This window comes from Miniopterus schreibersii (assembly GCF_964146895.1).
Source record: "Miniopterus schreibersii genome assembly, chromosome: 16".
Classification (NCBI taxonomy): domain Eukaryota; kingdom Metazoa; phylum Chordata; class Mammalia; order Chiroptera; family Miniopteridae; genus Miniopterus; species Miniopterus schreibersii.
In genome coordinates, this window is record NC_138116.1 from 29,359,428 (window position 1) to 29,381,283 (window position 21,856).

General features: G+C 43.8%; 1 protein-coding gene across 4 annotated transcripts in view; it reads right to left on the reverse strand.

The window, feature by feature from the left end:
* Positions 1-1,976: 1,976 nt before the first annotated feature.
* FAM222B (family with sequence similarity 222 member B) overlaps positions 1,977-21,856 on the reverse strand; it is a 56,042-nt gene continuing 36,162 nt past the window's right edge. For 2 of the 4 annotated variants that reach the window (XM_081162220.1, XM_081162219.1), the window contains exons 2-3: positions 12,972-13,093; positions 1,977-5,871 (exon numbers count right to left, since the gene is read on the reverse strand). In XM_081162220.1, the coding sequence (XP_081018346.1) occupies positions 4,265-5,871; positions 12,972-13,053 (1,689 nt within the window). In that variant the 5' untranslated portion in view covers positions 13,054-13,093 and the 3' untranslated portion in view covers positions 1,977-4,264. The remainder of the gene's footprint in view (positions 5,872-12,971; positions 13,094-21,856) is intronic. The other 2 variants (XM_081162221.1, XM_081162222.1) reach the window with 1 other exon arrangement.

Sequence of the window (21,856 nt, forward strand, 5' to 3'; positions counted from 1 at the left end):
CTTAACCTTCAAAAGGTCAAATTCACGGATCTAGGGAGATGGGGGGCGGGGAGCACCCGCTGGCTGCCTTTCTGATAAAGATGGCCCCTTCATCAGATAAAACCATCTTGGTACAGTGACATCTGGAAGCTAATAGGATAGCCATGGGCTCTAGCAGAAGAAATGCCTTCACTTAAGTGCTTGTTTCAGGCAACAGGTGGAACCATCTTTCCAAGAGAAGTTAGATACCCTAGATCAAGGTTGGGCTGTCTGCTGATAAGACTTCCACTGCACCATTCCAGGGGAACATGTCTCCTAGAGTTGTGTGCAACAATGGAATATTGCAGTCAGCCCCATGCCCAGGTCCAGCCCTCACTCCAGTGGTGCTGCAGGCAGTTGCCGCCTTGTGGAACTCACCCAAGGATATTTCCTCCATTGCTTTTCAGAGTGGAGAGAGTGAAACATGGATGTGAGAGAGACACATTGACTGGTTGCCTCCCGCACACGCCCCAACCAGGGCTGGGGATCAAGCCTACAACTGAGGAACATGTTCTTAGCCGGAATCAAACCCAGGATCCTTCAGTCCATGGGCCAATGCTCTGACCACTCAGCCAAACCAGCTAGGGCTTAATTCTTTTTTAAAATCTCCACCCAATGACATGCTTAAAGAGAGGGAGAGATACATCAATGTGAGAAACATCAACTGGTTGCCTTCTGTATGAGCCCCAACCAGGAATTGAACCCACAACCCAGGTATGTATCCTGACCAGGAACCAAACTGGCAACCTTTCAGCGCACAGGATGATGCTCAACCAACTGAGCCACTCCAGCCAAGCGTGGCCAGGTTTGCACCTAAGTGTGAGCAAGCACCTGCCCCAGGAACTGTTCACTGTGGAGGCAGAGCTGGGTTCAACTCACTGTCTACCTTGGGCTGACTGCAGGTCTCATGTGACCCAGGCATAAGAGGGCTTTCTTTCACAGGGATGACATGAATAAAGGGGGGAAAGCCCCTTCACAAAAGGGCAACCCACAGATACAGGTATGCTCAGGAGGGGAGGGTGTTTCAACTCCAACAGTTCTGACAGCCACCTGCTGACTCACTTCTAAGGATCTGATTCCACCCTCACCACATCCCACATCTTTTCCTCCATTGCATCTTAGCCCAAACCCACCCTCAGCAGAAAGGGGAACAGGGAATCCAGTTGACACAGGTTTGAACTGCACAGGTCCCCTTAAATGTGGATTTTTTCCAATAACTATATCGCCTTGTTTTAAAATTTTCCCTCTTGCTTACTTTATTATAATAGAGCATATACTACATGTAACATACAAAATGTGTTACTCAGCTGTTATCGGTAAGGCTTCCAGTCAACAGGTTATTAGTAAAGTTTAGTCAAGTTATTTAGACTGTGGGGGGGCTAGAGGAGCCTCGAACTCCTCCACACCCATTGTTCAAGGGTCAACTGTAAATAGCTCTTTCGGGTTTTTCCCCCCTGCAGACAAAAAGGGAAAGTTCTCCAATACTCAACCCTTAAGATTCACCAAGAGAGCTACTTTTCCTTTTACAGATTATAGCACTTACTACCTCCACCTGTCAGAGGCCTTCAGCAATCCCAGTGTGGGAGGTGGGAGGAGGGAGGGATGTTTCATCTTAAATGGCTTATTAGCAAACTACCCATTTCTCAAAGACTTATGGCCCTTGGGGAGAGTGGCAGTACAGTTCAGACCTCCACTGAAGGGCAGCAAACCATACTAAGCCATCAAGTCCCACCAAGGCCCTAGCAGTCCTGCCTACGGAGAGAGGTCCAGCCAGCTGGGTACTTCCTGGAGGCTGACTTCCCGCCTTACAATCCCCACACCTGGTCTGCAATAATGGATTGGGAGGGCTTCTGAGTGGAATGAACAGGGGGTTCCCGTTCGGAAAATGAGGAATTACTTCCCGTCTAGTAAATGAGACATTAGAAACCACTATAAACGAATAGGACAAGATCGAAAGGTGAGTTTTTTCTTTTTACTGGTTTATATTAATCTTAAAAACCCCATCACGCCCATAAACCACCACAGGTGAGAAGATGAGGGAGATGGAGAACGAATGCTACAGTATATGGATAGCTCAGGGAAACTCAAGTGTTCCCTAGGGGCAGTGTGGGATGGAGGCAGGGATTGTGGATAGGAAGCCCTGGTTTGGCCTTATTGCTGGTTGGGGGTTGGCTGGCAGAGGGGTGAGGGGCTCAGGGTGAACTAGGAAACATCTCACACCAAAGGCGAGGGCAGCTGGGGTGGAGGTCGGGTCACAGTACATTTTCCATGCAGATTAGAGGTGTGAGTGAGAGCTTCAGAGACTTGCACCCCCACAGAGGAAGAGATGGGTTTGAGGTTTGATATAAAGTCCCCAAGTTGGTGTCTGGTCCAATTTCGTAAAATGGCAGCTCACCTTTGGGGAGAGGCATTAGAAAAAAAATCACAGCAAAAATATCTGGTTTGGAGCTCAAGCAAGGGATAAGGGGAGACAGTAGTGCTCTTTCAATTTAACTCAGAACGAAGAATTAGAAGGGGGCCCTGGGTGAGATGGTGGCCAACACCTTGGGAGAAGGTATTGCACCAGAAGCAACAGGTGCTCCTGGGGGCTCAGGGACAGGGAGGTACCAGTGTTCACAGACGTCAGGAAAATAATCAGGAACAATAAATTAGGACTTCATGTTGCTATCATTTGGCATAACACAATCAGGCTTTTTTTTTTTTCTCTTTTTAAATATAAGGCAACTTGCCAACACATAATTTAAAAACTGGTCTTCAGTCACACTGCTTCAGATCACTAGAGAATTTCTGGCTAAGGAACAGTGGATAGTATAGTAAACAAAACCCAAAATCTTAAATAAGAACATTAGCTCACATTCCCCAGAGACAAGAGGAAAGGTAAGGGCTTATTTGGTTTAAAAAAAAATAAGCAGAGCCCAAATATGCATTTTAACAAGAGGGTGCAAAGAAATTACAACAAAACATAATCTAAGTTTAAAGTTACAAAAAAGTTTAAATTTCTAGCCAACTAATTGTCACTTGGGAGTGAGATGCGTTGAGCATGGAGTGGGCATGAGTGGAGACTGGGCGAAGGGCGAGGGTGTTTCCAATGTGCGCCCACCTCCAGCTGTTAGAACCACGCTTATCTGGTAAAGGAAGAATTCGAAGAGCTTAAGGCTTTGTGTTTTTCTTTCTTTCTTCATCAAACTAAGGGGCTGCGAAAGGAGATGTCTACAAGGTGAATGTACCTGTGGGGCCACTCACACACAATGCTACTCAAATCCACACTACATTCATACAGAAACGTGACATTTAAAACTTACAGTATAGAGCAATATTCTTAGCCAGTGTAGAGAGAACCAAAATGTTTTTTTTTTTGGTGTTTTAATTCTGAACTCCAATGTGATCATCCCTTACCTATCTAATTCCTCAAGTAAGATCAGTTTGTTTCACTTGGTTTTTTTTTGATGGGGGTGGGGGATGAGGGTAGCAGGTGAGACAGGAGGCAACAGTGAGAAAGGGATCTTGGGTATGCTGGATGGCTGATGCATTTCTCTAGGGCTGGAAAGGGGGATCAGGAACCAAGATACCAACACAGACATTTTTTCCCCATGTCTCAAGGCTATGGCCAAGTACCTGCAGGCTGCCCTTGAGAAGTGTGGCAAGGATAAGTTTAGTGGCTCTGGGATCTATGTAGATGTAAAACAAAGCCTTGAGGAATAGAGAGATGCTGAGAAGAGATGAAGACTGGTCAGTTTTGATTTGAGGTCTTTGGGGCAAATAAGGAATTAGCTTCCAGAGCACTTGGGAAGTCTAGCTTCTTAGTCCCAGAGAGAAAAAGAGAGAGACAAACAGGGAGAGGCCTAGCTTACCTACAGCTACCTCACCTAGGGCGCTTTCCTTAGCTCACCTCAGTCCTGAGGGAAACAGGCAGAGCAAGAACACACAGGAGGTGGCTGGTGGGAAATGCAAGGGGGAAGGGGACAGACATGGCACAGGACTGACTGATAGGCAGGCAGCAAAGAAAAAAGCCTGGGATTGGGATAGGTCCTAACATAAAAGCTGCTGGGCTGGTGGAGGGGAGAGGATGAGGGCATAGAGAATGCCCTTCCGTCCTCAATTAGATCCCACCAAATTCCCTTTCTTTGACATCTAAGAATGATCACATTGGAGCAGTAAAACTTTGAAACTATCCAATTACTCAAAAGTAAGACTAAACCTAGAAGGGGGTGTATGATGTGTAGCTTGTGGAGGGCACCGGGGCTACCTATCTATATCCAGGGTGCTGAATATGAAGACTTCGACTATCTGTGGGATCAGGGGCTCGGTTGCCAGGGGCTCGGTGAGCCTTGCTCAGCATAGCCAGGCTCTGTTCTCGGAAGCAGGCCTGCTGGAAATCCCCACTTAGGTAATCCACTGTTTGCATCAGGCTGTTCTGGCTTGCCACTGGACCGCCCCCAGTCCCTGCTCGGTAGTGGGCCCCAGCAGCTGCTGCACAGTCGAGGGGTGCCCCCGTGGGCTGCCCACCATGGAACGGCATGGTGAGGTCCTGAGACCCCGAGCTGTCGCTATTGGGAGTGGGCAGAATGTTGTTCCACAGGGGTTGGAAGTAGTGACCATTGGGGTAGGCCAGTGGAGCTGCCAGGCCGTTGACTGGTGGGGATGGGGTTGGCTTCTCCATGGGTGGCTTCAAATGGAAGGACTGTGCCAGGCAGAGTTCCTGCGGGTAGGCAGGGGCCTTGCCCAGAAAGCCAGGCCCTGCCAACTCGCGTCCTGTTGCATGCTTGCCTGTCAGACCAGGGGCTGGCGTCCCACCAGCCTCACTGCACATCTGTTGTAGGTGGGCCAGCTGATGCTGGTTCCAGGCAACTGGCTTGAGGTCGTTAGGGTAGCCAGTGGGGGCTCGAGAGATGCCCGTGGGCAGGTTGACAGGGCCTGCAGCAGGCAATGCGGCTGTGGCCGCATGGGTGTGCTCCATGGGATTGACCACACACGAAGGCATTGGTGTGGGGACGCTGTGGGTTGACACCCGCGTGCTTGCATTGATGAGCAGACTGCGACTAATGGGGCTGGGGTTGGCGATCTGGCCCTCACACACTGAGGTAGTGCTGATGCCTGCCCTCGTCTGGCAAAACTGGTTGATCTGGTGCACAATGCTGCTCAGGTCCGGGGGCTGGCTGTGCTGCAGGGTGGCCGCCATTGAAAGGGGAATAGTTGAGGTAGACACGGTCACATTCGGGGGGGCATCTGAGTCTGGCATCTTCCGGCCTCCATGCAACAAGGGATTGGGGGGATGCTGAAGACCTTGGTGAGACAGACCCTGAGGGTGGACCAAGCCCTGGGTTTGGGCCATGGGCTGAGGGTGGCCCAGGCCCTGAGGCTGCTGGAGGCTCTGAGGGTGGGACAGCGCCTGGGGTGGCGGGATACCCTGAGGGTGCTGCAGCGTCTGGGGAGGGGCATGGGCCAGGGTCTGTGCATGCTGCAGGGCCTGCTGGCGGGCCAGAGCCTGGGCCTGGGGGTGGGCTAAAGTGCTGGGTGCCACAGTAGCATAGGGTGCCACTGGGGGGTTCATGATGGCCTCAGGGAGCAACCGGACTCGGGTGCCGTCAAAGTCCTTGAGTATGCTTTTGGCTGGCACTTTGACAATGGCAAGCAGGCCTGCCTTGGTGGCAGCCTGAGTCGGGTAGGGGCTGTAGCGCTGGGCTGATGTGTCGAGGCCGTTCACAGTACGACGAACGTGTTTCCGCTGGGGAACCTTCACACTGTTGGGGAAGATTTTTATAGTCAGTGGGTTGTTTGCGACCTTCTTAGCATACGCGTCCAATTCGGCTGGGGTAGGATAGTGAGCAGTTCTCATTTTCTGTGTAGTGTCCCCTAGAGAGAGAGAAGGGGAAGGAGAGCAAAGAAGGAGAGGGAGCTCATCAGTGCCAAGCCAACCAGCCCTTCTAGATTCCCCTTTTCAGGGCGTAAGGTGGGGCACTAAGTAAGTTGTCATCCCTAGTCTTTGTGTCAGACCCAGCCTCAGGCCCCAAGATACAGCAGTGCTAACATTTATTCAGTAATTATAATGGGCCAGGCCTTGTACTAAGTGACAGGCTATCTCAACAAATACTGCTGCTTTAGGAAGCAGGTACTATCATAATTTTTATTTTACAAAAGACGTCACTAAAGATTGAAATAGCAGAGCGACTTTCAAAAGTCCAGTATGTAGCTGAGCCAGAACTTGGCCAGTTCTCACAGCAGTAACCAAGAGCTGTTCTACATGGAACACTCTCCAAGCTCTTACCAGCCCATACTGGCCTAGGGGTTAACAATTCTACACAGAGCTGCTTGTCAGAGGCCTCACTTCCTTTCCTTGGGACATCCTGGTAAACTGGGCACCCACAGTGACTACTTTTTTTTTAATTGATTTCAGAGAGAGGAAGGGGAGACAGAGAGAGACAGAAACGTCGATGATGAGAGAGTCATTGAACAGCTGCCACCTGCACACCCCCTACTGGGTATCAAGCCCGAAGCCCGGGCATGTGCCCTGACCAGTAATCGAACCTTGATCTCCTGGATCACAGGTTGATGCTCAACCACTGAACCATGCCGGCTGGGCCACAGTGACTACTCTTCAGTCTGCAGTGGCCAATGAGGCATCAGCTTTCTCCTTAGCCTTGGCAGCTGGGGCGTCATGCCCACTGGGCGGGCACCCTGGCACAGCAGACAGGATGCTTCTTTTTCAGGAGTAGAGGAATAAGCTGCCAACATCCCTCCCCCATCCCATGTCACAAGTTCACTTTTGTTTACAGCTTACTCTCAGCCTGATTGGGTGAAGATCAAAAGGCTTAATTTATTTCCTTGGGGTGTGTGTATGTGACAATAATGACAGGGCAGCATGGAGGGAATTTGAAAAGGAAGGATTCAGAGAATCTTTAATTCCTGAGAGCCAAAAATAGTCTGTATTCGGCCCTTGTCAGCTGTCACTTTCCAAAATGAAAGAGGAAAAACCTGCCTTCCTTTGGAGACTACGGAAATACCCACTCAATGTGCCTCATTAATGTTAACGGTCTCTTTGTTCCCATCTCCAGTTGCCTCCCGTGGGGGGGGGGGGGTGCGCCCCAGCGGATGTTGTGCTTCCAGTCAAAAAGGAAATGGTTCTGAGAACAAGAGCTCTTTCAGGATGCTAGGTTGCTGCAAGGGGTCTCTGCTGTTATCCCTCTCTCTAAGGGAGGGTCTCTCCTGAGTATACACAGAAGGTGCTTAATAAAGGCTTGCTAAGTTAGTAAGTACACAAACTGCCCAAAGCAGAAGGAGAGGGGCTTGGCTGGGAGCCTAGGCTCAGCTAGCTAACTCCCTCCCTACTTCCTCCCCTTGCAGAAGGCAGCCATACAGAGCAGTGACTAAGCTGACTAAATGCTCGGCTTGTGGCTTCAGCTGGCTTGGCTCAAGGACACCTCATTTCAGAATCACGTCACTGAGCATCAATTGGAATAGAAGTAGGCTAGTGAGTGTGCTAGAAGGAAGAGGGTGCAGCTGCCGTCCTTTGGTGACACTGCTGGTTAGCTGGCAGCAACTGCTTAGAAACTGCTGCACTTGGAAACAGGAAAAGCAAGCTCAAGTGTATGATGGGCAGAGAATTCGGGTGCACACTCAACAAGGTAGAACTTAGCAAAAAGGAAGAAAAAGGTTTAATGCTTTCAAATACTGGAACAATGTCTTGAACTTAGTAGAAAGGCACATATTTAAAGGTCTGTTTTATTTACCAGGTACAGGATAAATGTTCTACCCATAAATGAATGTCTGTAAGATGACAGATTTAAAGAACATCTTAAAATGATGAGTATGATGGTGAAATCTTTCCCATCCACTAGGTAGCTGGTGAGGAGGGTCAAAGCTCCGAGAGCAGAGTTTGAGTTCTGCTTTTTGTAGGCCACTGTCCCTTAATGGGCTCCAATCTCCATAAAGTGGAGCCATTTTTCTGACCCTTTTTACATTCTCCTGGACAAGAAGATACAAAAAAAGTCTAGAATCACTGAGAGATAGTTCCTAAACTCAAGGTACCAGAATTCCATTAGAAACTGACCTGGGCAGCCCCTGGACTTGGGTGTCTGTTTGGTCAAAATCAGGTGACACTCCTAGCTCAGTGCCTTACCCAGAGCAGATATGTAGTCAATACAGGTACTGCCTGACTGAACAACTGGGACTAAGGAATGGGAGTTTGAAGCTACTGAGTTTTAGTTCAGACGGGAAGTAAAGGTCTGCCTCTGGGCTTTTCTCCATGTTGGTGGGCTTTTTTCTCCTTGAAGGGTAAGAGAGGGAAACAGTGGCTTGTTGAATAATAGAGTTCCCCTTTTAATTTTATTTATTTATTGATTTTTAGAGAGAGGAAGGTAGAGGAGGAGGGAGAGGGAGAGAGAAGGAGACGTGGAGAGAGAAGGAGACAGAGAGAGAGAGAGACAGAAACAGAGACAGACATGGATTTGCTGTTCCACTTATTCAGGCATTCATTGGTTGATTCTGGTATGTGCCCTGATGGGAGATCAATAGAGTTTCTTTGTTCCAAGTCAGTACCAACTCTCAGGTTGTTTTTTTCTAGCAGAGGCAAAAGGAAGTTTAGCTTCAATCAGGAATATGAAATGGGACACTGACACTGATTAGTTCTTCTTTTTTAATCCTCACCCAAGGACATGTTTTTATTGATTTGAGAGAGAGAGGAAGGGAGAGGGAGGGAGGGAGAGAGAGGGAGAGAAACATCAATGTGAGAGAGAAACATCTATTGGGGTTTGCCTCTTGTATGCACCCTGACCAGAGATCAAACCTGCAACCTGGGTATGTGCCTGACTGGGAATGAAACCTGCAACCCCTTGGTGCATGGGCCAATGATCCAACCAACTGAGCCACACTGGCCAGGGCTGATTAGTTCTTCTTGTCCTGCCTCCACTGATGGTGACAGCAGTGATAAGGGTAGTCAAATAAAGGGATCAGAATCAAAGGGAAGCAAAGAAGGGAAGTGGAGGGTGGACACAGCCTACAGTACTTTTGTTAAGGAAGAATTGCAAGGATGAGATGAGTATATTGGAGAAAAGGCCACATTCAGCACCACCCACCTGACATACCATACTTAGGCCCAACCCTTAAAAAAGGCCAAGGTCTTCTCAATACCTTTTTTTTTTTTTTTAAATCCTCACCCAAGGATATTTTTTCCACTCTTTTCAGAGAGAGTGGTAAAGGGGGGGGGGGGGAGGAGGGAGGGAGGGAGGGACGGAGGGAGAGAAACATTAATGTGAGAGAGACACATAGATTGGTTGCCTCCCACACATGCCTGGACCAGGGCCAGGGAACAAGTCCACAACTGAGGTATGTACCCTTGGCCGGAATCGAACCTGGGACCCTTCAGTCTGCAGGCTGACACTCTAACCACTGAGTCAAACTGGCAAGGGCTCAATATCTTTTTATCTCAGTCCTCACACACCGGCACCCTGGAGCCTTTCCTTCTTCTATAACATATTAAATGCACAGCTAATACAGATACCACATCTTAATAAGCAATTTATTTAAATACTGAATTACCGCCTGAGTCATTAACCAAGACATAAGGCAGTATACAGAATAGGTAATGTGTGGTTAGGAACGAAGAGAGATCCAGATTCAAGTACTGACTTAAGAGATCCAATGAATGGGAAAACACTCTGTGGACAGGAACAGTGATTGCCGATATTTACTATTCAAGGATAACAGTTCTAGCTGAGTCTGTCCAAAGACAGGACAAAGTAACCTGACAAAGGAAGCCTCAATTGCAGGACACCCTGGACTTGAGCCTGAGAGTTAAACGTCGCAGAAAGCACTGTGGTCTATTCTAGGGACTGGGGGGAAAATCTGCCTGAATCCAGGCTTCCCCAGAGACCTCCCTGTGTATCTTTCTATTTTGAAGGTCAGATGACCTGGTGGCATACACAGCAGGAACCTCCATCTATAGGTGGAGAGGCACATGCAGTGTATTTCTAATGCAAGCTTTGGAATCTGACCTGAGTATGAGTTCTAGCCCAGTCACTAAACTATAATGTGATGTTGGTAAGTGGCAAACACTCTGTGCCTCATCCTTAAAAAAAAGACAAGAAAGTCTCCCATATTAAATTATCGAGGAATGAATAATAACATATAAATATACTCAATAGTGTGGTGACTGTGGGAGGAAGGGGGATGGTGGAGGTGAAAGAGGGCATAGAGGAGATAAATGGTGATGGAAAAAATAGAATATAAATGAAAATACCCAAGATAGTGCCTGGCACATGATTAGCACTCAACAGATGTTAACTAATATTTCTACGAGTTTATTCAATCATTGGGCCAATTAACCATTTCCAGGCCCTTCCACTAGGGGGCAAATAGGCATACTAAGAAGCAGTAAAAGAATTTTGACATTTGTCCCAGGCCCCAAAACTCTACAATAAAGTAGGTCAAAGTTGTTATCTAAAAGACAATTTGAAAACCAAGGTCTTTTGGTCATTTTAGCCATTCAACCAGAAATATTTATTGAGCCACTACTATATACCTGACAATGAACTGAGGAAACAGGAGCAGAGGCTTGGGGTTAATAAAGAAAAAATATTCAAAAACACATTTTCTGGAGAATTAGGAGAATCCAGCCTGCCCTATGGCAAATTACACATTTAGGATGGGAAACATATTACATTCTCCTACACATGCAGAAAGGAAGGGAAGAAGAGAAAATGTGGAGTGAGAAGGAATCAATCATGTGAATCTGTACATTTGGGGACTCTAGCCTGGGGAAAAGTGATTAGACAGTGCTAGGTCAAGAAGCCACATATGCCATCTCATGACTCCTGGTCCAATTCTCCTGCCTTGAGCTGACTCTTATAAAGTACAGTAAGTTATAAATATCTGTATCCCATCCCCACCCCACCAGATACCAAGCTCTGTGTTTCTAGGGACTTAAAAGACCCTTCTAAGGATGGGTGTGGGGGGCAGGGAAAGGCTGAATTACAAGTCACAAAACTAGTTTTAAGGTCTCTATAACTGGTAAGCTTGGGTTCTAAGCAGCTCTTTAGCTGCTGGTTCCCAAAGGAAACAACTTATGCTCTCTCACCTTAACTGTAAATGTTTAACACTAACAGCTATGCGACATAATAAGATTTTTCTTTTTTTTGGTACATTTTAGAAGGAGAAAAGAAAGGAAGCAGGCTTAAAAATACCATTAGGATTTTTTCTCTGCAAAGGTGTGAATTTAGTTAAAGATAGCAACAAGAGAGTCAAAGGATTAAAATACACTGTCCCCCAAATAGACAGGTGAGTCTGAAACCAGGAAAGAAGGATATCTCAATTCTCAAATATAGATTGGGGACAGTGGTTGGCAGAGGCTACTTAGAAGCTACTTTGGGGAAAAAGAAAGTGGAGATCCCAATGTCAGCACCCAAGATAAAGCTGCCAATTTGCCTTTCCTCCCAAATGGCTCATCCCTTGACTTCACCTCTCTGGGTGAAGCTGTCAGAGTAAGTTAAGGAATCTAGAAGGCAGTGCATTGCTGTTTGTCATCTTATTGTATACTTCCAAGTATACTCCCTTTCCAGTTGTGTCCCCTGGAAGCCCAGAGCCAGTCGCAATGCAGTTAGCAAGGATATTTGGGTGGCCAGGGAGCACATACAACTTTATTATCCAGTCATGACTTATTAAAGAGAAAGGCTGGGGGGAAAGCTGGCACAGCAGAGCTTGCCTGTTGTGTCAGGAAGCTGCAGAAGAAAGACTGTCACCTTCAGCTTTGACATTATCCATGTGGATTCATCGGCCAAATCCTAGAACTAGCCAGATTCTGAGTCTTACTCTCCCTCAAAGAAAGGAAGTCAGAGGCTAGATCATTTTTAATTTCTGAAGATGATCTCATAGAGCAAGGGTTGGTAAACTACAATCTGTGGGCCAAAACTCAGCTGCTGTTTTTATTAAAAGTTTTATTGGAACACAGTCACACACACTGTTTACATATTGACTCCGGCTGCCTTTGCCCTACAACAGCAGAGCTGAGTAGATACAACAGAGACTATGGCCCACAAAGCCTAAAACATTTGCCCTCTACAGAAAAAGTTTGCCAAACCCTGTCATAAAGGAATCAGGTAAGATGCTGAAGCACCTTTTCTATTAAAGGGTAAGCCTAGATGCTTCACTGATTTCTCCTTTTTGCTCTGAAAGGAAAGTCTATTCCAAATTTAGGGCCATTTTGACACTTGAAGATACTGTACATGGTAATGAGCCAGGAATAGAATCTTTTCCTTGCACATTCATGCAGTACAAGGACAGAGGTAGGAATCTGGGAAAGCATGAAGTATAAAGCCCCAATTCCAGCCAGTTTAAGACAGGAATTTAAGAGACAGTTCTCAAAAGCTCGATCTTGTGGGAACTATGTTAGCGGGAATACACCCAGAAAGACTAAGAAAGCTAGCTCCTCATCCCTCTGACGGTGAAAGCTTCTTTATTTGCTGGGAACTGAGGTCACTGGCTCAGAAGGCAGACAGCAAAGCCAAAGGGAATTGTCTATTTCCATGGTAGAGAGTGTTCAGAGAGTTCAAAACAACAAAACAGTGTAAAGTTTGTTTCAGAGATATAGTAAGTAACCTGAACTGTGTATTTTCATTTAATTCCTCATGAGGGTTCAAATTGAGAAACTTTTTTGAAGGGTGATATATATATATATATATATATATATCTCCTGAAAACTCCTTATAGCTTTGTTGCTCAAAAGAGGTATCAGCAACCATTAAAATTAAATTGCTATACAGTGGGAAATTCTAGTATTTTAAAGGATCTCTCTGATAAGAAGTGTCTCACATTGCTGACAAGTTTTTGCAACTGCTTTCTTGTGTCTGTACTGAAGAATATCATGAAGATATCAAAGTCCACAGTCAATGTACCCCTCTGAAACAGCTCAAATGTAGGGTCAAAAAAAGATCACATCCTTCCCTGGGATCCAGATTACTTACATTTCTGAAGTCCAGTGTTCATCTGCGTGTGAGAAAGAAGCTGAAAGGACAGGTCACCTGGCCCTGGTAGACAGGCTAGCATGGCAGACCGGCATCAACACAACATGAGGCAGCCACTCACACTGTAATAAACAAAAAACAAGGTCATGGAACACAAGGCAACTCACTCAAGGAAGATACCAGGGACATCTGATATGAGCAGCAAAGGCCCAAGTTTAGATAGATAAGCAATTTAATTAGAAGCATGTTGGTTAAAAATATATCTATGTTTTTATCTGTAGCAACAATTTGCTCCAAACTATTACTAAGGGTAAAATGATATTTCAGACAGCACAGATGAGTGGGTGGGGAAAATAAAAACTAGAAAATACCTACCCAATTAAATGAAAAATACAGGTGCATCTGTAAGGTCTTTTATGCTCACAAGCTCTAGATGCACTCATTTAGCATTTCCATTTCCTGTGGGTTGCCTCTCCCTATCATGGGCTTTTGGAAAGGCCCGTGGGGCTGCCAGATGAATGGCACGCTGGCTCTCATCTGTGCCCCAGCTAAGAAAGGAGCAGAAAGGCTAGGACACATTCTAACTGAGGTGAAGGGAAAAATGATTTCTCCCTGAAAATAGAACAGTGTTCCTGAAGAGAGCTGGCCCTCATAGGGCCTGGCTTAGTCTATTTCCAGGGCTGGTTGGGGACTGGGGCAGTTAGGCATTTGCAGAAGCAGCACAGTATACAAGTTGCAAAGGCACCCACATTTTCACTTGTGACACTGCAGTAACCTGAACTCTTAAGAGGAAGAAAAAGCAAAACATCCTAGGAGACACAATTAACTGCTGTTAAAGCAAATTCTGTTTGTAAGTTTCTGGGGATTCACCTTTCCTATTGCCTGTGACACAATTAGACCTTCTAGACCCCACCCCCACCCCAAAATTGTATTGCACCCAGAGGAAATCAAGGAAGTAGTAGGTTACGAGAAGTCCTCTTGGGGCAAGCAATCCTGACATTATGTCGAGATGGCATGGTTTCATCAGTGCTGTCTACCAAAAAGATACACAGCTTAAGCAAGCGACATTGAGGTGGACTTTTGTAGGGAAAGAAACCTTGTCAACAATGCCAAGCAAGTTCCCTGTATACCAAGGCCCAAGCTTTTCCCAAAGAACTATAATGCACTAAAACACATGAAATTCCTTTCTCATACTGCAAAACCCAGAAATCAAAGTGGCATATTAAGTCTTTACATCATAACGAAGGAGTAGAGGACAAGCTCAAATGTTAAACAAAGATCACAAAACCTCTTTCTTTCTCTTAGTGGCCCTCTCAGGTATGTGAAACTACCTTGTCATGATGAGTATCAGAGAGCTCCAGCTTGCAAGTCCAGGTAGCTGAAAAGATACTTTGTAAAAGAGGCTGCCCAAACTGTGGTTAAGATAGCAACCACAGAAAGAACTGAAGATTGAATGCCTCAATGAAAAGAAAGCAGCTCAAGAGTTCTGGCACAGATTCAGTCTTTTTAGGTCTCTGGTGGGTAGGATAACACAATGAACAGTGTGCCAACTGCAGTACCTCAAGAATAAAGTCTTCCGTTGGGGTCAAATGACTGAGGTACTGCTCAGAACCCCATCCCTTGTGAATGCTGATCTTTATTTAATAACCTCTCCCCTATGGTCCTAATATAGCTGAGGGCAAACTCCAAAGAAACGAAAAGAATTAACAAATAACTGGAGCCTAATATTGTGAAATGGGCTGTATGAGGGGCTCTAGTTATATTTTCTTCATTAGGTCTCCCAACCTTTCTTGGAGATAGGTAGTAATTTCATTTGTCCTCTCATCTCTAGCCTGGACTACAATAGTCTTCTAAATGGTCTCCCTGTCCCGCCACCCTTTGCCCCTATAACCCAATCTATTCTTCACACAGCAGCTAGAGTAATTAATTTTTTTACTGGAAGTCTTATCAGCTCAAAAATCTCCAATGACTTTCCATCTCACTTAGAATAAAATACAAAATCCTAACACGGCCCACAAGGCCTTCCATACTGTCACTACCACCTCTAACCTCATCTTCTAACCCCCCTGCCTCTCCTGCTGACTCTACTTCTAGTCACAGTGTTCTCCTTCTATCTCCTCAAAGGAGCTAAACACACTCTCACCTCTAGGCCTTGTACTTCATCTGGATAACTGAGATGCTGTGATGATGAAAGTACAAAAAATGCATCCACTCAGCTGTCTTGCAGATAACACTCTCTCCCTGTATTTTTTTTTGAAAGGAACCAATCTACAAATGAGCACGGTAACCTCTCATATACCTATTAAATTTTGATGTCTGCTACCAAGAAGAGATGAAGTAGGATGTGTGGATCCTAAGAATTAACCATAACATACTGCCCCACAAGCCACAACTCTGGACTTTAACAGAACAGAAAAGACTTAAACCAGACAAACAGTGGCAAAAAGGCATTAAAAATGTTTAATGACAGTGAACAGAGGAACAAAAATAAGAGGTAAATACTGTAGATTTCAGAAAGTCAATTTTTAGCTTGGGCGGGAGGAAGTGAAGGAGTAAGAAAGATACCAGAGCTTGGAGCCCCCAATGATTATGTCACCAACAAGAACCACCCAGCAAGTCTAGAATACTCTTGAGCTTTCACTGGCATCATCTGGGCTGCTAATAGCATAGTTCCTTTCTTTAATAGTTTAGGCATCTACCCTTATAATAAGGAAGTCTTCAAATCCCTTGCCCAGTTTCACCAAAGTTAAGAATCAGATTCTGCTAGGGCTGGGAAGGCAGGGAGTGTGGCAAGGTGATGAGGGCTGTGATGAAAAAGGAAGGAAGCAATTTCCTTTCACAACCCATTCCAAAAAGCAGGGATACACAGTATAAAGCACTCCTCCAGAGGCCTAGCAGCTGAGCACAGGCCTTTTAAAACTTCAAACCACCCACATTATTTGGATAGCCATCTGGCTTTTCTTAAACATAAATTCCAATATAATTTTACAGCTGATATTTCCAGAAGCACAAATTAGGCCCAGAAATCAACACTAGCACTAACTTCTGAAAGAGCCTCAAAATTCAAGTCCTGACTTCTGAAGAGAATCAAGGCCATGAGCTGCAGACATCACAGAGAAAGAAAAAAGATCTCCTTGGCAGAGCCTCTGTGTGAGCTCTCAGCCAGCTTTCCTACTGCCAGCTGCTCCCTAAGCAGGGGACTACCGTTATCACAGTGAGCACAGAACTAAGGTGTTCAAACTCTCCTGGGACATTCACACTAGCGCTAGCATTTCCCAGACTACCTCTAATTAAGGGACAAAACCCTCCTCCCTCCTGGGAAAACTCAAAAGTACTTTCATTTGTACCTCCCCCCCTTCAGCAGAATGAAAGAGATTTTATTCGAATTGTGATGTAACACTCTCTTTTCCTGGGTGGCATGTGATAAAGAACTGTATCTACCTCAGAGTAGGTCTGTGCAGTTAAGAACACCTCAGTTGTATTTGTGCTGCTTGTCTCTGCTTAAGACCACTGAAGGTGAGGGGAAGGAGGAAGAGAAAGACTCCTCTTCATGTTTTTTGGTGGGAAAAGTGGAAGGAAGAAGTTATAGTGCTGGTAAACGAATTTTTACCTGGGGGAGCCATCACTTTCCGGCATAGTCTTACCACCCACAATCTAGTGCCTTCCAATACACTTTTTTCCCCCCTTCTAATTCTCTCTTCTGCTTTCCAACCTCCACTTTCAAAAAGAAAAAACATCTCCTCCCAAAAGGCCGACTAGCCCAATTTCTGATTCATGCTATGGTTCAAAAATTTTAATCTGCCACCCTGGCCGGGTAGCTCAGTTGGTTAGAGCATAGTCCTGATACGCAAAGGTGGTGGATTTGATCCCCAGTCAGGGCACATACAAGAATCAGCTAGTGAATGCATAAATAAGTGAAACAACACATCGATGTCTCTTTCTTAAATTAATAATAAATTAAAAATTTTTTAAATCAGCCATTTATGAACTTTAATTAAAAGTCAAACAGCCCAGGAGGCGTGGCTTAGCGGTTAAGCATTGACCTAAGATCCAATAGATCTTGTTTTGTTTCCTGGTCAGGGCACATGCCTGGGTTGTGGGCTCAATCCCCAGCAGGGGGCAGCCGATCAATCACTCATCATTGATGTTTTTATTTCTCTCTCCCTTTCTCTCTCTGAAATCAATAAAATATATTTTTAAAAAAAAGTGAAACAGAACAGTGCCATCTCTGAGATCCCAGGTAAACAAAATAAAATATTATGCCCCTTGTTATTTGACTCTACGAAATAAAATACATCCAACACTGAAAATCCTGAGAGTACATGCATCTTAAGAGAATCTGATTAACATTGAGAAATCAGCCTGGCCGGCATGGCTCAGTGGTTCAGCATCAACCTAGGATCCAGGAGGTCATGGTACGATTCCCCATCAGGGCACATGCCCAGGTTGAAGGCTTAATCCCCAGTAGGGGGTGTGCAGGAGGCAGCAGATCACAACAGGCTCTCATCATTGAAGTTTTTCTCCCTTTCCCTCTCCCTTCCTCTCGCTGAAATCAATCAATAAAACATATTTTAAAAAACATTAAAAAAATTGAGAACTGTTAATTAAGAGTCATCACGCCCTGGCCTATTTGGCTCAGTGGTTAGAGCATTGGCCCTCGGACTGGAGGATCTTGGGTTTGATTCCCGGTCAAGGGCACCTACATCGGTTGCAGGCTCGACTCCGGCTCCATTGGGTGTGTCTCTCCCCCTCCCTTGCACTCTCTCTGACAAATTGGTGGAAAAAAATGTCCTTGGGTGAGGATTAACAACAAAAACAAAAAAAGAAAAAGAACCATTACTCTGCCTGATTAAGCCTTTTTATCCGTGAGCGAAAGGCTTACTAAAAAGACCACTTTTTGATAATGGGAGGAAAAGTTTTATCCTACTGCTCCCTTCCTTTACTCCTGGGGTCCCAAAAATTAGGTTAAAGTTTAAGGGAAACACCAAAATACTGCTCTGGGGAAAATAAACAAAGCCAAAGATGGCAAAAATTACATGTTTATCAAGTCACACTCTGCAAAATCAGTCATTTTTATGTTCTATTACAATGAAGTAATCTAGTCAACAGGGAATTTTGTCAGTCCAGATAACTGTAGCTTCCAACTAAAGTGTACTTTTCACTATTTATTCAATTTGAATAAAGTTTGGTCATTGCTCAAAGGCATCTTTCTTCTTTACCTTTAACCCAACAGTGGACCTAAGTCACTGGCAATTGTGACCTCACACCTCTAGGCTGGGGGAAAGAGCAAGAGAGGAAGGTTCATTCTGAATTAACTCTGTTGAAAGTCCAAACCTAAAACTATGCTGCAAACTACCTCCACCTAGCTGAATATATGAGGCTTGAGGGATTTGGAAAACATTACTTCTAACTACCCTTTATATCACAACAGGTCCTCTCTTACCTTGCTTCCCACCCCCACCACATCCTTGAAGGCATTTTCTCTGCCAGTGCTTTCTTTAACAAGAATGCTTTTTCCTGGATCCCCTTATTAACTAAGTCATCTATGGCCCAGTGCTTTCTCTTGAATTTGTTATTCAGGTACCAGGAAAATAATCTCCCTGGACAGTCTAACTTTTCAACCTGAGTGTTGCTAAGACCAGAGCCTGTCTTTTATTTATCCATCCCAGTTATTGAGTCAGGAATAAGATTATTCACATAAATGTTTTTTACTTTTAAAAAAAATTGATTTTAGAGAGAGAGAGAGAGAGGGAGAGAGAGACATTGATTTGTTGTTCTACTTATTTATGCATTCATTGGTTGCTTCTTACCTGTGCCCTGACCGGGGGATCAAATACGCAACCTTGGCATATCAGGACGATGCTCTAATCAACTGAGCTATCTGGCCAGGGCTCATAATAGATGTTTAATATTACTGGCTCACATTCCTGAAGAACAGTATATACTTTAACCCCAGGCTTTGGAACTTATCTGAATTTATGTCCTTGAAACATATGGATAATACAAGCTCCAACAAGTGTCTGTGTTTGTCCATGCACAGGTACCTTCACTCTGGGAGTGAGAGGGCAGAGATGTAAAAAAAAAAAAAAAGCCCAGGCACTACTTCTGCACTGTATTGAAAAGTATCATTTTGCTTTTGTACTTTAATCCCCTTGAAGTAGAAATTAGTGTTCCTAAAAGTCTGAAAATGCAGGTTGTGTTTGTTGCAGGCAGCTAAATCAGAACTTGCAATTTTTCATTATAGTACGTAATAGGCTTGAGTTTCCAAAGCCCTATCAGGGCTGGATCACTTTAACTTAGGCTGAACCAAGGTACACTGACCTCTATATTTAACCACATTCATAACTGCAAGCACAATGTCTGGGAAGAATTTTACTCATAAGTACCTGAGACTGTGCCCAGCAAGACAATGAGGACAAGAAACGGATTCTTAGAGATAAGACACAAATATTGGATTTTTACCTTTTACAATTTTGTGTAGAAACTTGTATTAAATGAGAAAGTTTCAAATTATCATTCAGATGAAATATAATTAACCAAATATGCTATAATTATGTGGCTATTTTTAATCCCACACCAGTCCATGAAAAGCTTCCAGGTAACAGAGAAGTACTGATCTCACACCCAGATTGGGAAATTGAGGCAACAGTACCAAACTATTCTTAAAAATGGAAGTCTATAAAAGAGATATCAATGTTGGTCCTTTAACAAGTCAGACCACAGAGTATTTGTATTAAATCAGCAAGTTTCAAATTATCATTCAGATGAAATATAATTCAACAAATATGCTATAATGATGTGGCTAAATAATAAATTATTATAATTTATGATAAAAATGGAAAAGGCAATTCCCCTGTGTAGCTTCTATAACTTTTTTTAAAATTTAATATATTTTATTGATTTCAGAGAGAGGAAGGGAGAGGGAGAGATAGAAACATCAATGGTGAGAGAATCGTCATTGATCGCACGCCCCCCACTAGGGATCAAGCCCACAACCAAGGCATGTGCCCTGACCGAGAATCGAACCTCGATCTCCTGGATCCTAGGTCGATGCTCAACCACTGAGCCATGCCTGGCTGGGTGCTTCTGTAATATTAAAAGGATCATAGCAACAGCATGAAAAAATAATTTTAAGAATTTAGCATGCGGTTAAAAAAAAACTGGCTTTGTCAGGCACAATAAAAACAAAATTAAAACCCAAATCAAGAAAAAGAACATTGGCAAGCATGTGTTTAGGAAACAGCTAAACAAATTGTTTATTCATGCCCTTTCTCCTCCCCTCAACTACGTAAGGTACAACAGAGGCCAGATTTCTCTAGTGACTCCCTTGCCTCAGAATCACCTCACCAGAGAGAGTAGGCCCTCTATCCAAATCTGAGTCTTTCAAGTTTGAAGGGTGAAAAAAGTTTAAGAGAGTTAAGGCCACTTAGAAAGCTTGTGCAATTCTGGGTATGTATCAACAAAGTGTTATTCTGAAACAACTCTAGATGAAAGCCTTTGGGTCTGTGTGGGCCTGCATTTCCTGACATGCAGAGGTGTTTTCCTTTTGTGGGTCTGAAGTGCCTCATGAAAGTTCACAACTAAGTTTAGAAATTTCAAAAGACACTTATATATTTTCTATGTCATGAATAACAATGATTTAAACTGTGTAAAAGGATAGTTTATCAAAATTGCAGAGAATGGCTTAAATGAAATTTTGAACAGGTTTCTGAAGAGTTATGAATGGAAGCAGTGAAAGAGATAACATACACAGCAACATCTGAATGTATGTGAGGGGAGTGAAGGCATGCCACCCATCAAAAATATAAGCAAACACTAAATATATAAAGAAATGCCAAAACTAATAATTTTAAAACGTAAATTAAGTGGAATGAGGTTTTATATTTTGTTTAAAAACTGACAAATGTTTAGGGGGAAAAACCTTAATGCACTGAGTCAAGGATACAGTGAAGAGTCACTAAAGTGAGATGTTAAATTGATATTCTAGAAATCAGTATGACAGTTTAAAATATATTCCTACTCTGATATAGTAATTACACTTCTAAAATCAAATTTAAGGAAACAATCAGAGATGTGAACAACGATTTACACACGACTCCCTTCACTACAGTGTTGTTCATAATTGTATAAAAACTGAAAATAATCTAAATGTCCAAAATGCAAAGACACAGTTACATAAATGATAAGATATTCATCTAATAAAATTAGCATGAGCCTCCTAATTTAGAAATATTATTGTTAAAGAATATCTAAAGACAAAAAATGCTTATAACATACATGCTGAGTATATATAATATGTAAATGTGGTATAAATTTTGTAAAAACTATTGATGTTATTTGTATTTATCATCAAGTACACTGCAGCATTTTGTGGGGATAAATTCTCATTCCTGGACTACAGCTATCCCTCCCCTATTCAGTAGGGGGATACATTTCAAGATCCACAGATTCAGATGCCAGGAACTGTGGATAGTATGAAACTTTATATTTATTTCTTTCTATATGTGCCTATTTATGATAAAGTTTAATTTGTAAATTAAACTTTTAAGATATTAATAATAACTAATAATAGAACAATTACAACAGAATACTGTAATAAAGTTATGTGAATGTGATCTCTCTCCAAATATCTGATAACTGAGACAACTACTAAGTCACTAATGGGTGGGGAGCGGATAACTATTGATTCATGTCCTCAGTGGCACAAAGGAAATGGCATGAGATTTCAAGATTTCAACACACTACTCAGAACGATGTGAAATTTAAAACATGTGAATTGTTTATTTCTGGAATTTCACATGTAATATTTGAGGCCTTGGTTGGCCACAGGTAACTGAAACAGTGGAAAGTGAAACCTCGGATAAGGGAGAGGAGACTGACTACTG